This window comes from Cladophialophora immunda (genome assembly GCF_000835495.1).
Source record: "Cladophialophora immunda strain CBS 83496 unplaced genomic scaffold supercont1.4, whole genome shotgun sequence".
Lineage (NCBI taxonomy): Eukaryota > Fungi > Ascomycota > Eurotiomycetes > Chaetothyriales > Herpotrichiellaceae > Cladophialophora > Cladophialophora immunda.
The window spans coordinates 3,113,479-3,127,441 of record NW_015622544.1 but is presented as its reverse complement, the minus strand read 5'-3'; the positions used below and the strand labels follow the sequence as shown (position 1 = coordinate 3,127,441).

At 53.9% G+C, this 13,963-nt stretch overlaps 6 protein-coding genes across 7 annotated transcripts; 2 read left to right on the top strand and 4 right to left on the bottom strand.

Annotated features, from left to right (window-relative positions):
- The first annotated feature begins 393 nt into the window (after window positions 1-393).
- PV07_07453 lies at window positions 394-1,830 on the top strand. 2 transcript variants are annotated; one of them, XM_016394541.1, is made up of 4 exons: window positions 394-440; window positions 539-615; window positions 733-815; window positions 1,040-1,830. In XM_016394541.1, exons 2-4 carry the CDS (start codon window positions 573-575, stop codon window positions 1,322-1,324), a joined length of 411 nt encoding a protein of 136 aa, XP_016247960.1. In that variant the 5' UTR covers window positions 394-440; window positions 539-572; the 3' UTR covers window positions 1,325-1,830. The 2 variants fall into 2 exon arrangements, with proteins under 2 accessions (XP_016247960.1, XP_016247959.1); XM_016394540.1 differs by having other exon boundaries at window positions 394-615.
- PV07_07452 (uncharacterized protein) lies at window positions 1,798-2,208 on the bottom strand (the record flags this gene model as incomplete). Its single annotated transcript, XM_016394539.1, has 1 exon — window positions 1,798-2,208. One exon carries the CDS (start codon window positions 2,206-2,208, stop codon window positions 1,798-1,800), a length of 411 nt encoding a protein of 136 aa, XP_016247958.1.
- Window positions 2,209-5,303: 3,095 nt separating this feature from the next.
- Window positions 5,304-7,901, bottom strand: PV07_07451 (uncharacterized protein). The gene is made up of 2 exons (XM_016394538.1): window positions 6,561-7,901; window positions 5,304-6,509 (listed from the first exon to the last, which is right to left on the bottom strand). The coding sequence occupies exons 1-2, from the start codon at window positions 7,695-7,697 to the stop codon at window positions 5,835-5,837; spliced, it is 1,812 nt and encodes a 603-aa protein (XP_016247957.1). The 5' UTR covers window positions 7,698-7,901; the 3' UTR covers window positions 5,304-5,834.
- Window positions 7,902-8,745: 844 nt separating this feature from the next.
- PV07_07450 (uncharacterized protein) lies at window positions 8,746-9,739 on the top strand (the record flags this gene model as incomplete). The annotated part of the gene is made up of 2 exons (XM_016394537.1): window positions 8,746-8,850; window positions 8,927-9,739. 2 exons carry the CDS (start codon window positions 8,746-8,748, stop codon window positions 9,737-9,739), a joined length of 918 nt encoding a protein of 305 aa, XP_016247956.1.
- A 473-nt stretch (window positions 9,740-10,212) lies between these two features.
- On the bottom strand, window positions 10,213-11,503 carry PV07_07449 (uncharacterized protein; the record flags this gene model as incomplete). The annotated part of the gene is made up of 5 exons (XM_016394536.1): window positions 10,213-10,415; window positions 10,489-10,641; window positions 10,754-11,075; window positions 11,168-11,373; window positions 11,461-11,503. 5 exons carry the CDS (start codon window positions 11,501-11,503, stop codon window positions 10,213-10,215), a joined length of 927 nt encoding a protein of 308 aa, XP_016247955.1.
- A 531-nt stretch (window positions 11,504-12,034) lies between these two features.
- Window positions 12,035-13,299, bottom strand: PV07_07448 (uncharacterized protein). Its single transcript, XM_016394535.1, has 3 exons — window positions 13,010-13,299; window positions 12,653-12,933; window positions 12,035-12,594 (listed from the first exon to the last, which is right to left on the bottom strand). The coding sequence occupies exons 1-3, from the start codon at window positions 13,202-13,204 to the stop codon at window positions 12,294-12,296; spliced, it is 777 nt and encodes a 258-aa protein (XP_016247954.1). The 5' UTR covers window positions 13,205-13,299; the 3' UTR covers window positions 12,035-12,293.
- Between the last annotated feature and the right edge of the window lie 664 nt (window positions 13,300-13,963).

The window sequence follows — 13,963 nt, the reverse complement described above, 5'->3', positions numbered from 1 at the left end:
CGGGACACACAAAAGCATTTTCAAAACAAAAACTCCAGAATGCGACGATTCGAACTCGAGTCAATCATTTTTCTGACGGAGCAAAAAGCAAAAGCTGCTCCTGCATAACGCAGGGCTTGAATGAGTCCAAAGATTGATAAATGGAGTATTTTGGGCGTAGCCACGGCCATCTCTGGTAAAAGGCAAGAAATGGATTCTGCAATAGCTCGTCCCACTCCAACTGGAAAATTTCGAGATTGCAATATATCACTTCTTTTTTTCTTGGGCGGGCCCTCACGTGCACAGACCCCTCGTGGAGCTTGTGTGTTCCCCGCATCCAAGGTCCAGCTCCCTCGCCCGTCGCCCAAGCTACAGCGGGGAAGGTAAATTGCAGACGCAGGCAAATGGTTTTCCCCGACACTCAGTTTGTACAATGGGAGAACTCACGTCCTGAAAAAAAGGTCAGCCAACATTTGATATTCTCAGACGTGCTTTGGAACAGTCCTGCTATCGGAATTTCTTCTTGATTTATCGGTTGATTGGTTTTGATCTTTGATAGACAGGCAGGCGGGCAGGCAAGGGCACCGCAGCTGATGAACAAGATGGCCGCATGTATTTTCTGCAAGATCATCAAAGGTGAGAATCAATGGCGATTCCGATTCTTCAGGGCTGTTGCTGTGGCCACGGTGGAAAATGACGAGCTCGTCTGCTCAAGCGGTGCAGAGGGAGTGCTAACTGTCTGGGTTTCCGCAGGAGAGATCCCTTCGTTCAAGCTCTTCGAGTCCGACAAGGTCCTGGCCTTTCTTGACATCCAGCCGCTGAGTCGAGGACACGCAGTACGCACGCACGCCCCTTCGCCCTTGATCCCCATCTGCCTCTCCGATACTCTCCCTCTCGGGTTTTGCCTGCACACATGCACGCATGATCACGAAAGCTATAACCCTCCCAAGACAGAATTCCGCAAACCGCAATCTAACCCACTCCATGGGCATACCTATGCTAACTCGCAACTTTTCCCCGGGGCCTCCTCGGCTCGGGGATATTTTGCAATGAACTATAGCTCGTGATCCCCAAGCACCACGGCGTCAAGCTGACCGACATCCCCGACGACTCGCTGGCAGACATCCTGCAGGTGCTGAAGAAGATCGCCATCGCCACGGGCGCGGAGAACTATAACGTGCTGCAGAACAACGGGCGCCTGGCCCACCAGGAGGTCGACCACGTGCACTTCCACCTCATCCCGAAGCCGAACACGACCGAGGGCCTGGGCATCGGGTGGCCCGCGCAGAAGATGGACATGGACGAGTTGAAGAAGCTGTACGAGACGCTGAAGGCGAAGATGTGAGGCGGGCGGGGGTGGATAGATCAGCGGGCCAAGGGGAGCAGGAGAGGACGCGGCTGTGAGAGGGTGCAGACAGAAGAGAAGGAAAGGAAAGATGTGGGCTCATTGACCCCTCGGGGGACTACGGAGGCTGTTACGAAGGGGCTTTGATACCGATTCAAACTTTGATCGGCGACCGGTCGTGGAGGAGAGGGGAAAGGGCAGAATGCCGCACACAGCAGCACCCTTTGCACATATCCCATACATTGTAGGTATCGTCTTTGCTCGGCCTCCGGACCCTCTACACACCAGGGAGACGCAACGACAATAACAAAACAGAGTCTGGATTCTCCAGAGCTGGTCCAGCCATGTGATGAGCAAGGGTCCCATGGTTTTCGCTTCCGTGCAAGAAAGTCAACCGTCATCGCGAGGACCGCGAAACGGCTCAGAGAAACGCGGTAACCACATCGCAGGGGCATCTTCCCGCTGTCTACCATTTATTCCTCGTTGCCAGAAACAAAAAAGGCCCCCAAGTCTCTAGTGTGCCCCCTCAACACCAGCCCTCTCTTCAAAGCCCTGATGCTCCAGTTTCTGCTTTGCGTTCCTGCCTGCCTTGCAAAATCCGCAGCTCTCTTTTGCCTGCAAAGTTTTCGTGTCTGTTTTACTCTGAGGGGTGGGGGGTGGGTATCAAAAGGGGAAAAAAAGAAGAGTGTCGAAATGGTTTTCAAGTGGTGAAGAAAAGGTCGTCTCTGTCGTGTCATCATGGGAATCTCGTGGCGAAGCGACGGGGCAACGCCAGAGGGAAACGAAAAAGGCAGTCGCCGTCGAGCCGCGTCGTGGCTAGGGGAGAAGGGAGAGGAGGGGGAGACGCCGACATCGTCATCATCAACACCCTCTCCTGCCCCCATTGATCCTACTTGGCCTGCCGGGGCGGTTTTAACCGCGTGATCCGCGCCCCCTGGCTGTCCTTGTCCGTCCACTTGGGCACGGTCGGCTTCATCGACGCGGACGAGGACGCCATCGAGGCTCGACTGCTCTCCTTCGGTTTCAAGGGGGTTGACGGCGCGGGTGCCCGCGTGGCGTTGGGCTGTGAGTCTGTGGGTTTGGTGTTAATGCTGGTCACGAACTCGGACTTTGCGAGCTGTTCTTGCAGCGTGTTGATGAAGAGGAAGGTCGAGTCTTGCGGCGAGAGATCCTGATGGGGGCTGGCGTGGGCCATGTTTTGTTTTGTTTGTTGGGTGTGTTTGTGTGTGTGTGTGTGTGTGAGATACAAGGGTGTTGATCAAGCCGGGAGATTGTAATGCTGGGTGACTATAGTCCCACACTCGGTTTTGCTTTCTTGCCTTTTCTGTACCGTCTGTTGGAATTGAAGCAAAGGAGGGGAGCATTCGAGTTCAGTCGGATGGAACAAGCCCCAGAAGATGAAGGTATTGTGGAGGGAAGAGAGAGAGAGAGAGAGAGAGAGAGAGAGAAGACTCTTCCTATGCCAAAAGTGATTTGATTGACTTGGGCAAGCAAGTGCGTGCGTGAGTTGATATATCCCTCTCTCCGCCCACCAACGCACAGCCAGATATTGGGGGCAGGATCTTCGAAGATCAAAAGCAGGAAGAGGCGTTGGAACGAGGCCGACTTGGGCTTCCTATTCGCTTATTCTGGCTCTTTTCGCATTCATCCCTGTCCGAAGGGAAAAAAATCACCGGTGGCTTTTTGGGAGAAGAACGCGGATTCGATGTTGCAACGGACCGGGGTTTCCACTTTTTGCCCGCGTCTATAATATGTAATGTATGTGGATGGATGTATGTTGTGTCTGAGAGTATGTACTCAACTCGACCTGGCATTACAGTATCTGAACGGCACAGCCCCCTCTTCAGCGCCCAAAGGCCAACCAAGCGCGTACGGACTGTCCTGAAACGGCCTCGCACCGCTGGGTGAATTGCGGCCGAGGACGAGAGGGGGAGTAATATCGACGAACAACACCCGCCCCAGTAAGACTACGACTCCCACTACCTTACCTTACCTACCTAGTCTCCATATGCAGAATGGCCTACCTAAACTAATACGTGGGCATCCGCGCCCCAGAAACAGAATGATCAGCATTGCGCATATGCAGCCTTTTCCGGGCGTCCATACACGCATCTCAGAACTCGTCCTCTTTCCCCTCCCTCCACACCCCCCTTCCTCTCCTCTCGCTCTCACCCACACCGCTCGCGGCCACAACGGCGGATCAATGGGGAGAAAGGGGGGAGAAAGGGGGGAGATAGGCAATAACTGGTTCAAGGAGGGACAACAATCACGAACCGGGCGCGGACGGGATTGGGCAAGCAGAGATCAACGAAAAAGAAGAGATCATCAGGCATCGATGCAGAGACAAGCCACAAAAACCAAGCTGCCCCTTCCTCTAGCCAGCGCGTCCCGTAATACCCCTTAACCTGGGGGACTCTTGTGCCAACCAAACTTGTCAGGCCCAGCGATAATCAATGCATGCAATGCAATGCATCCATCGGGGTCTCGAGAAGGATAAACCCAATGTGGTTAGGAGACCCTGGCTGCGGAAGGAAAAAAAACGAGATATTGGAACAAAAATGGAGCAAACTGCCACCGACGTAACTGTGCATGAAAAAGCAAAATCCCTTGAAGGGAGCAGGGGTCCCTAGGAGCTGCACCTTCTGGCGCCTCGGGGTTTATTCTTCCACCAGAAAATCGACGACGCTTGTTGCAAGCACCTTCACTCAGGGGGGCCGGAAGGGGAGGGAAGCTGTCGTATCAATGAACGCCCTGGCGTTCTCGCATCCAATGCTGGTCCCGGCAAGTGTGCAGGTTGGATCACCGACTGGATACTGCTTATGCGAGTCAGCGTGGTGGGTGGAGCAGTGCAAGATTTGGTGGCTTCCAGGAACGGCTCCATTGGCCTCTGCGAGAGGTTCTAGACCGGTCGATTCATGGATATCGGCACCTCAAGGTTTTTGGGCGGGTTTGGCGACTTGCAATCATGTCATAGAGGGAGCCGAATCGAAGCCTGTTTTGGGGGTACACATAATACCGACTCACGGGAAGACAGAAGGAGGACAGACACACCAAGACAGGTTCGAGGGTTCTGCAATGCTTTGCCGTGTGCCCAAAGACACGTCCCACAGAGACAGAGAATGAGCAAGTAGATGAGTGTGCAACGTTTGTAGAAATATGGACGGTCGTTCTGCCATGGGAGCTGCCTTCCGTGAAAGCTCGTGCCGATCGTTCCAAGGTCGAATCGATCGAGTCGGCGAGCCTTGCCAGCTCCCTTCCCCAATGCACTTCAACTCGAGACGAGTGACCACAATCGGCTGTCCGTGTATGCAGATGTGGCAGATCACGAAAAAGGCCGTACAGCCACCATCTGCAGCATATCAGTCCGACCACTGGCATTGATGCGTTTCCCGGGGGAAGTTCAAGGGTGAGAATCGACTTACCTCGCCCGCACCGTATCGAGCCGACCTGGGCTTGGGCGATATGCAAGACGCGCCTCCGTATTCCGTTCCCAGCCTGAACACGACATCGACCCATGCTTGGAGCAATATCTGCCTGTGTCTGCTATGGGTCCATGACGCCAACACACCAACCTCTTGCGTGAAAAAGGAGAAGCTGCCTCGAAATGTGTGAGTGTCTTCGTATTCAAAGAGCCAGGTCTTATCTCAGATGGGTATAAAGCCGCAGAGGCCCAGAAGCAATGCAGTGGCGGTGACAACACAGGGGACCAATCCACACCGGGGAGCGGGCTTCGACACGGGGGGAAGGACGAGATGTGAATGAGTGGAACAGAACAAACAAGACTCGTGACACCCAAATGGAGAACGATGGTCCGCGCCTTACCTTTTGCACGACGGCGCAGGGCTGCTGTGGACGCCCGTCCAATCAATGAGGTGATCGACTCGACCCAGAAGGAAGCCCGGATGGTGGTCGTGAGTGTCAGTCAGTTGATTCCTTTCTCGAAGAGGGAACAGAGGGTGCGCTCTGGGCCCAGGGATGTGTGATCGGTTCAACCGCCAGTCCGTATATCCGGAGTGGATGCGTGCATCATGAGTGAGTGTCCTCTTATCTGTGCTGGTATGTGTATGTGTGTGCTGTTCGTGGCTTTCTTCCTTCTGAGGGATCCTGTCGTCGAATCTTGTTGTTTCTGTTCTTCTCTTCCCACCGACTAAACTGCAACTGTGCCCAAGTTCAGTCAATCGTCCCCATCGTCCTCGTCAGCCTGTGCAGGGAGGGTACACTATCCATCCTGTCCCTCTCGTCTGATGCGCAGTCAACCGATTCAAGCACGACGACAAACAATCACAGTCGAGCTGTGTGACAACCCATCAGCACACCTACCAGAGATTAAATCATTAATAGTATATGTCTTCTCACACAGTGCTATGAACCTTTGCACATACTCGGAGCTGATCAATGTCCGTCTAGACTCTGGCCGTGTCGTGTATCCTGTCCGTCCTCCGAGGTCCAGGGTGAGGCATCAGATGTGGGTAAAAGCGTCGCTAAGTCTTGCTCCTCTCGCCTCCAGTCTTCAATCGACATCATCGGCAGAGGTCTCGATCTTTGGAGCATCTGGCACAGTCTCTGGCGATGTCGGTTTGACATCCACATTCTCTCCCTTTCCAGGAGGCGGCGGGTAAAAGTTGATCTTGCCATCTGGCCCGATCATGCCCGTGCGGTCGTAATACGTTCTGGCTCGCACATATTTGTCCAGTCTCCAATAGTTGTCGTTCAATTGCCTCGCCAGGGCGTGCCTCTCTTCTTTGATCTTGTCGACATCCGGCCCCGTTCCTTTCGATATCCATTCAAAGGTCTTATTCTGATACTCGCGGACGTGGGTATCCCGCTCGGTCTGGAGAGCGTTCCGGGGCGCTTCTTCCTTCATGGTGTCGTTCTCCCCTGGTACAGGCTCTGCATATTTATATTCCCAATCCTCCTCTCCATCCAATTCCTTGATGATTTGTGATCTAGGGATGAATTTCTCGAGGTCCTCCACTCCAGACGTAAAGTGCACTTTGCCAGCGACAACGGGATCGAGCCAGCCACGAATGATCTTCCATATACCTTGGAAAATCCACGGCGCCTTATGGACGAGGACTGCGCCGAGAGACTCGGGATAATTGGCTTCAAAGATCTTGATCATAAACTTGACGGGGGTATAATCCATGTTGGCCATGGTGAAATTGGTCATGTCGAAAACTATACACTGGAAAGGGAAGGTCAGCAGTCCGTCGTCTCAGGGTTGGGCAACACTCACAGCGGTTTCTATTGGCGGCCTCAAAGCAAGTCTAGCCGTCTCAATCACATATACCGTATACCGTTCAAGGGCACGCTCAGTCTGGTCGCCGCCTCTATGGAGCCGTACCCGTACAAAACACAGCGGTCTCCCTTCTTTATCGGTGCCGTGCAGGAAACTCTTTCCTAACCTTAGTTGCGCCAGGAAATCTTCTCCCTCTCTCTTCACGGCCGGGTCGCTGGATTTCGAGTCCTCCAAAGCTCCACCTTCTCCGCGTAGGACGACATCGTCGTCTACATGCTGTTCCTGGCTTCGCCATCGCATCGTAGAGATCAGCATAACCAATGCTTTGTCGACATCCCATTTTCGCGCTCTTAGAAACCGCAGCAGTAGTGCATCTGGGTGGTCGGCCTTGACCATGCTCCAGAACGTAGCGCGCAAAGATTCTGGAGACTGTGTGACTAATATCTGCTGGAATTCCTTGACCTGGCCATACTTGTCGTCGGAATCCGCATGGTGGCTCGGGTCTTTAGTCGGCGTGGCCGACCCATTACTCGACTCCTTATCCTTGTGCCTCTTGAATATACCCAGTCGCTTTTTGCTCTTCTCTTTCTCCTTGACATCGATTTCTGATGCGGCATCTTCGGTTCGTGGTGTCTCTGTTCCACTGGCCTGTTGGGGGTCTTCCACGCCAAAAATCTTCAGAGTGACGGCCCAGAACTCTCGCAGTTTGGCTTCTTGTTCGGGTGTCAAGTTGCCCAGGTGGCCGGGAGGCGCAGGCATGTCGAGACGAAAAGGATCGCAGGTGTGTGAAGTGGTGGTGGTAGGGGGCCGGTGGTGCGCAAGGTGGTCGTCCTTGTCGTGTGCCTCCTGGGGTTGATGACGCACCAAGTACTCGAAAAGAACTGCGACTCCACAGGCGACACCGAAGAACAAAATATACGACGAGACCGAAGATTCGACAGGCGGCGCGACAAGTCGTCGGACAGAATTCCCAGCAACAAAGGGGTAGGTGGGAAAGGAGTGAGGCCTTGTTTGCGGGCGAAAAATCGGATTGAATTTGCGGGAGAATGAACGCGCCCCTCTCCGAGCTGCGGAGGGGAAGATGGAAGCTGATCGACTCAACGGCAGCAGGCGCTGACAGCAGCAGCGTCTCATCTATGACAAGACGCAGAAAAAGAAAATAGAACACGCTGATTATGAAAGATGCGAGATTGCCGCCGCCCCTCTGGGTGTCCTATTGAGCCGAAGAAGCCGTGAATTGAGGATAAACTCAGCACAAAGGGACGACTGACTTCAGCAATTGCGATCATCCGCCTCACCGGGTTCCTGTATCATTGATTTCCCCGTGGCGCAGGAGGCGGCGGGAGAAGTGGGCGCAGGATCGAGCAAGCAGGGATGCTGGCCCTGGCGCATTGGTGCGTTGGTGGTGGGATGTCGCTTTGCGAGATTGGGAGATTCGTTATGTCATCGGTTTTTGTCCACAGCCGCAGCGGCTTCAGCTGCGTTTTCTTCTCCGTCCCTCTCTTCTCTCACCGTCGTCGCCAAATCCCTGTTATGGACACCGTCACCAGGAATCTATGCTCTCGAACAGATCCCTCATTCCTCCCTCCGAACCCAGAAGCCTTGAACAGCCAGAAAGATGCCACGATCATCTCACTTCGGCCCTCAAACCAAATGCGTTGCTCTATTGCACTCTCGACACTTTCCAAGGGCGTACTGCGTCGAGCTTGTGTCACCTGGTATAACACGTAATTGCAGATATTCACAGACAAAGAACCTATCTTCCCACCTGTCACAACTTGACGGTGTCTACCTGCGACACGTGAAGTCCTTCACTCTCATGTTTACTTCTTCCGTGGCCGCCGTCTACCGATGCTTCCCGCTATCACCACTTCATCTTGTGATGAAGACTCGAAATTCACAGCGACAATGGTGATTTCGGAGTGTTGGCTCAATCAATCTCAAGACTTGAACGCGTTATATAAACTACTTCCTATGGTTTAGGTAAGGTTGAAGTACTCTGCATTCCACCAGTTCTCTCGTTTTGCTCTGTCAAGCTTTCTTTCGACAAGAAATGGCTCCGTTCCTCTTCCTTCGTTCTTGCTCGGTTTGTCTCGTCATTCTGTTTGTCAGCTTTCTCGCTCGAGCTCGTGAAGACATTGTGCGACCTCCCAACACACCGGTGATTGGTGGCCCTCCAGGAATGACGGATAGTCAAGTAGCTATCTTCTATCGCACATTCCAAGATGCCATCTATCTTGCTCGGCATACCGCTCTCTACTGGCCTTGTGATGCTGCAAACGACGAAGTAAGTTGCTGCATTTCGTAGTCCGGGCGATCGCTGTGCATCTTCAAGTGTGGGAATTCCCTTCTTACGATCATAGGTCTTCAACCGTTATTTCGAGCCAGGAGACGCCGAATTCGTCAAGAACATATTCCGCGCAATAGCCAACATTGATTTCAACCTGGACCTCTCCGATCCAGAGATTGTCAAACAGCTGGCGGACGAACCTCTAACATACAACGAAAAGTTCACTCGTTTATCAATTTATTTTCTCGGAGATCACCCAGGATTGACACAACCAGGGATTCCAGAGTCTGATCTCGACTGCAAAGGCTCCTATCCGTGGTTGGCCTACGTGGTTCCAACATTTGGCGGCGCTTCGGCCTTGATGTCCGTCTGCAAGCTATTGTATCAGCAGGAACCCATGCTTCAAGACGTGGAGAAGGCACCAAACTGGGCAATTGACCCAAAAAAGGATCAGTCGAAGGGGCCGCAATATTATGATGGGTATGGATGCCAAAACCTTGGGAATATCGACACTAGATGGATGTACAGCACTGGTTCTGTCTTAATGCACGAACTGCTGCATTTCCCTGGTTTGTTCGCAGACGTCCCAGACTACGACGCGAATATTGCGACTCAATTTGATGCCAACACCCCCCACTTCATCTCAGACTTCTATGGAGATTGGCCGGAAAATGGGTATGGCCCGTACAATGCTGCGGAAATCAAGAGATACCTACCACGAGACCATCAGTATCTCCAATGGAAGCCCACTTACAACGCGGACAACTACGTCTGCTATGCACTCAGCAAGTACTACTCAAGGGTGTGTGGAAGACCATTTGCAGAGGCACCGAGCGCCGACGCTGCTTGGCCATCTCGGGAGCCGCCCTCGAATCCCTTTCCTTGACGAATAGAACAACACGCTACGATAATTCGCTGATTGCGATCGCGGACCGGATCGTGGAATCGCTGGAGGAAAAGTTTTTTGTTGGCTCCCCGTCCAAGGCCGAAAAGGTTGCGCAGTGGCGCATGGGCAGCATTAGTGGTGTTTCCTATTTCTTTGAACATTGGTGACTGGTCCTCGGCCGCCACCGGGCCACCAGGGTTGTCAAATTATCACCAGCTTCTACGATGAGAAAAATGATGAAGCTTAGGATTTGGACCGGAGACTGAGAAATCGTGTCGGGTTGGGTATTTGCTCTCCCTGCTTGATAGGTCTGTTCAAGGTCACAATACAGCATCAAGCATTGTATGCTGTGTCTTCCGCCTGGCGCAACAAGAAGTTGGTTATCGGCACAATCCATATTTTTATTTACTCTGGCACAGATCAAGGGCTGCATCAATGATGGGGCCCATTTGGAATCCGCCCGACTCGTCAGTTCATGCCAGTCCCAAGTGTGGCACGAGTCTTTCTTTCACAAACTGTTCCAGTCCGTGCAATTCGACTCCGAGATCGAGTACGTTCTGATCAGGCAGCGCCACGCCCGGGTAAGTGCCCGTCTTGTTGTACAGGGTGAACATGATATCTCGTTGTTCGTTGCCCGTCGTAGGCAGCACCACGTACTTCGTCGGTAGACCCGTGACTGTTTTCCCATTTTTTTATGTCAGTGTTTCTTGCTTTCGAGGGCCTTCACGAGATAGAGGGGCTGAGCTTACCGCGCTGTATCACCTCGCATATCTCACGCGGAGTGTGGATGGCGTCCATGGCGTAGAGATAGCGGAATCTCAGCTGCTCCTTGCGCTGGTCCCAGTTGTCAAATATCGCCTTGGCCACGCCAGCCAGGTCCTTTTCGACCCAGACCATGTGGACTAGAGTAGCCAGAGAGAGGGACGTTCAATCAGCCGTGGCCCGTTCGGACTCTACGTTGCAGAAGGCCAAAAGGAGGCCCAAAGAGAGGAGAGAGAAGCAAGCACTACTCACGCGTCGTGTCCTGCTGGATGATGGGCTGCCGGAACTCGAGGGCCTTGCCGTCGTCCGTCCTCACCACGTGGCCTCTCAAGACCATGTTCTCGTAAAAGTTGCCCGTGAAGACGAACACGGCGGCGTCGAACCGCAGCTCGTCCCGGATGAAGCTGTCGACGCGGTGCTTCCCCTCGTAGATCTCGCAGCACACCTGGCCCTTGGAGATGTCGACCGACGACGGCAGCGTCGACCAGACGAAGCACGACACCCCGGCCCTTTGGGCCGCCAGCGCGGCGTTGCGGCCCTGCTGTTCCTCGCTGGCCGGGTCGTCTTTGATCGTCTACCGATACCGGTTCCACGTCATCATATGAGCAATCTGGAGACTTACGGGGAGGTGGTGAATCTCTCAAGACCGGAAAAAGCAGAACTTACCGCATCGTAGAAGTTCGTCACGACAAACGCGCCCCAGCAGTCCCCGAACGCGGCATCCAGCGTCGACACATCCGTCAGATCCCCCTTGACGACCTCAGCGCCTTGCTGGGCCAGCTGCTTCGCGGCGTCCGAGTCCGGGTTTCGCGTCAGCACGCGCACGGTGTACTCGCTCGGGTATTGCAGGAGGAGCTTGGCTACGGAGCCGCCTGTGGGAGGGAGGATGATGGGAACAGCCGGTCAGCCAGTGTCCTCCGAACATTGAATAGGTGGGATGTGTGTAAATGTGTATATACCTTGATTCCCCGTGGCGCCAGTCACGAGGATCCGCCTCGACATGTTTTTGTCTGTTCTTTGCCTGTCTTTTCCCGCGCGCTCGACTCTCTCTTCATATGTTGATGTCTCTCTCGGTTGCGTCTCTGGGTATTTCACAAGAAGGGGTGAAGGGGAAAAGTAGTCGATGTTTAGTTCCACTGCGGATGCTTCATGGGAGAGAATACGTGTTCTTCCATCGTCATCGTCATCTCAATGACGCACACTGAGGAGACCACCGCACCACAGATACACAGGGTATATCAACCACGACACCATTGAACGTGTGGGTGCTGACAAATTTGGCAAAGGGTGAGCGCGGAAAGCGGAACGATGCGCCAGAGACGTGAGTTCTGGGGTTGCCTCATTCGTGAGTTCGGATTCCCAATTATGCAAGACGGGGACGAAAACGCAGCTCTACCCCGGGCCGGCCGACGAAGACCGACCGACGAAAGCCGCCTAAGATCAGCCGAGAGGCCACGAGATTGCGCACTGGAGAGGCACTGGCTTGAGAGGTCTGTGGTGGTTTAGAGCGGAAGAGAGGGTGCTTGGCCACTGGCTGGATGGAGATGGGCGTCTGTGAACTACTATGTACCACGATTCCTGTTCTTGCACTGAAGGGAACGAGGCTGCGCAAGGCTGAAGCGGACAAGGGGCTCGGAGGAGACGCCGCCGTCGTCGGCACATCTCCGTCCGGAGTCATTCCTCTCGGCATCAAAGCCATCAGCAGATTCCCTGGTGGTCGGTTGCCCCGTCTATGGAACGGACTCGTTTCCGTCTTCATCGCCCGTCAGAGCAGTGTCTTGAGCTCTCGAGATCACAACGACGTCCAGATCCCCTTGAACTTGTCCGTCTCCCTCGCCGCCCGCCCCATCTCCAACAAAGCCGATGGGATGATCTCTTCCAACTGGACGTCCATCAGCCTGGCCAGGAAACAAATCAAGGTGGTGTCCAGCGCGGTGGGAGCCGCCGTGCCAAAGATCCACGCATCGGCCCTCAATCCCTCGCCGTTATGGCCACGTCTGGTCCCGTCAATGTCGTTGAGGAGCGCTCGCGCACGTTCGGTCTCCTCCGTGATGACCTCAGGGCGCACTCCCTCGACTTTCTCTGACCGGGTTCTGGCAGACATTGTTAGTATTATTACAAATTCTTCCTTGCAATGGATCTAAGGCATACACAGTCAACTTGTACTCCAGGGCTTTCTTATGCCTGGCTGAGAGGTCCGGTGTGTCCATCTTGGCGCGAATCGCCCCCTCCAGCAGCTCGGCTCGTTGTGGACGGTTTCTCATGGAAAGCGTGAAAAAGTTGATGGCGTGCAGATCGCGAAGCAGTCTGTTGATGTCATCTGCATATTCTGAAGGTCTGAGGTCAGGATGTCGCTCGCACAGCCAGAGTGTGATGTCGAGGCTGTCGGTGATCGGCTTTTCGAGCAAACCTGGACTCAGCAGAACCGGGACCTGTTCGGGAGGTCAGTGTCGTCCTCGCCCGAGAGACAAACTCCCGACCAACAGCTTCCAGAAGGGCTTCTCTTACCTGTCCTTTAGGATTCACCTCGCACAGATATGACTCGGATAGCTGTTCGCCGTTGAAAATGTCGATCTCCCGCGGCTCTGTAGAGAGGGACGAGAAATTCTTGCCTGGCAACCCCGCACTGGCAAGAGTATACCGCACCATCGAACTGCAGATGGAACGCCGGTCGTAGTAAAGAATGCACGGCTGGGTCTCCATGTTGCTGTGCCGGGGCTGCCCTTTGCGCACTATCGTTATCGTGTTGTGGACTGCTGAAGGGAAGTAATTTAGGGGTTCTGCAGCTTTAATCCACAATCCATAAACGACAAAGGAGAAGCATTGACCTCCAGACTATAACAAGTCTTGACAGCGCATTCGACCTTCCTTAGCCTTGCTAGCGGTCGTGCCCTCTCTGTGCTTAGTCAGCCTCGTTGCTGGCCTTGAAGTATACGAGCCGATTCCCGCGTGTACATCGGCCGCAGATCCTGGCCTTAGGGTGGAGAGAGAAGGCTCGAAGGGACGCTTGGATGTCAACGACCTTAGAACATCATGTTTGGGCTGCTGAGATGAGACCGGTGAGCAGCATGAGAAGAAAAGCACTCTAATCTCAAGAACCCCTCACAGGTTGCATCAGGAACAATGGAGATCTATTTGAAGGCCTCACCTCCGATGAATCTAGGGTTGCCTGAAAGAATCACGCATTGTGCCCTTGGCTTGGATCACCATTCGTCAGGATGATGATCTCATGGTGCATAGCCATCCTGCCCCAGAGTCGCAGCAGGGCTTCCTCGGTGGCAAACCAGGATCTCGGTTACATGAGCTGGCGTGGCACCCCAAGTCAGGAGTGATGGCATCCGGCTCGCTATGAGTATGGCAGAAGAGTGCAATGCAAGGCCTTACGACTCTCGAAGAAGGACTGGCTCTGAAGATTATCCGTCCGCCCGCCGGAGATCTGACACGAGTTGATGGGTCATTAGA

Bases quoted from the DNA above. Each gene is read 5' to 3' on its own strand.
- PV07_07453 (XM_016394541.1), top strand. From the start codon at position 573: ATGAACAAGATGGCCGCATGTATTTTCTGCAAGATCATCAAAG. The intron at 616-732 runs GTGAGAATCAAT...GGGTTTCCGCAG, and splicing joins TTTCTGCAAGATCATCAAAG to GAGAGATCCCTTCGTTCAAG. The intron at 816-1,039 runs GTACGCACGCAC...AATGAACTATAG, and splicing joins CGCTGAGTCGAGGACACGCA to CTCGTGATCCCCAAGCACCA.
- PV07_07451 (XM_016394538.1), bottom strand. From the start codon at position 7,697: ATGAGACGCTGCTGCTGTCAGCGCCTGCTGCCGTTGAGTCGATCAGCT. The intron at 6,510-6,560 runs GTGAGTGTTGCC...TTCCCTTTCCAG, and splicing joins GGCCGCCAATAGAAACCGCT to TGTATAGTTTTCGACATGAC.
- PV07_07448 (XM_016394535.1), bottom strand. From the start codon at position 13,204: ATGGAGACCCAGCCGTGCATTCTTTACTACGACCGGCGTTCCATCTGC. The intron at 12,934-13,009 runs GTAAGAGAAGCC...CCTCCCGAACAG, and splicing joins AGGTGAATCCTAAAGGACAG to GTCCCGGTTCTGCTGAGTCC. The intron at 12,595-12,652 runs GTATGCCTTAGA...AATGTCTGCCAG, and splicing joins CTGGAGTACAAGTTGACTGT to AACCCGGTCAGAGAAAGTCG.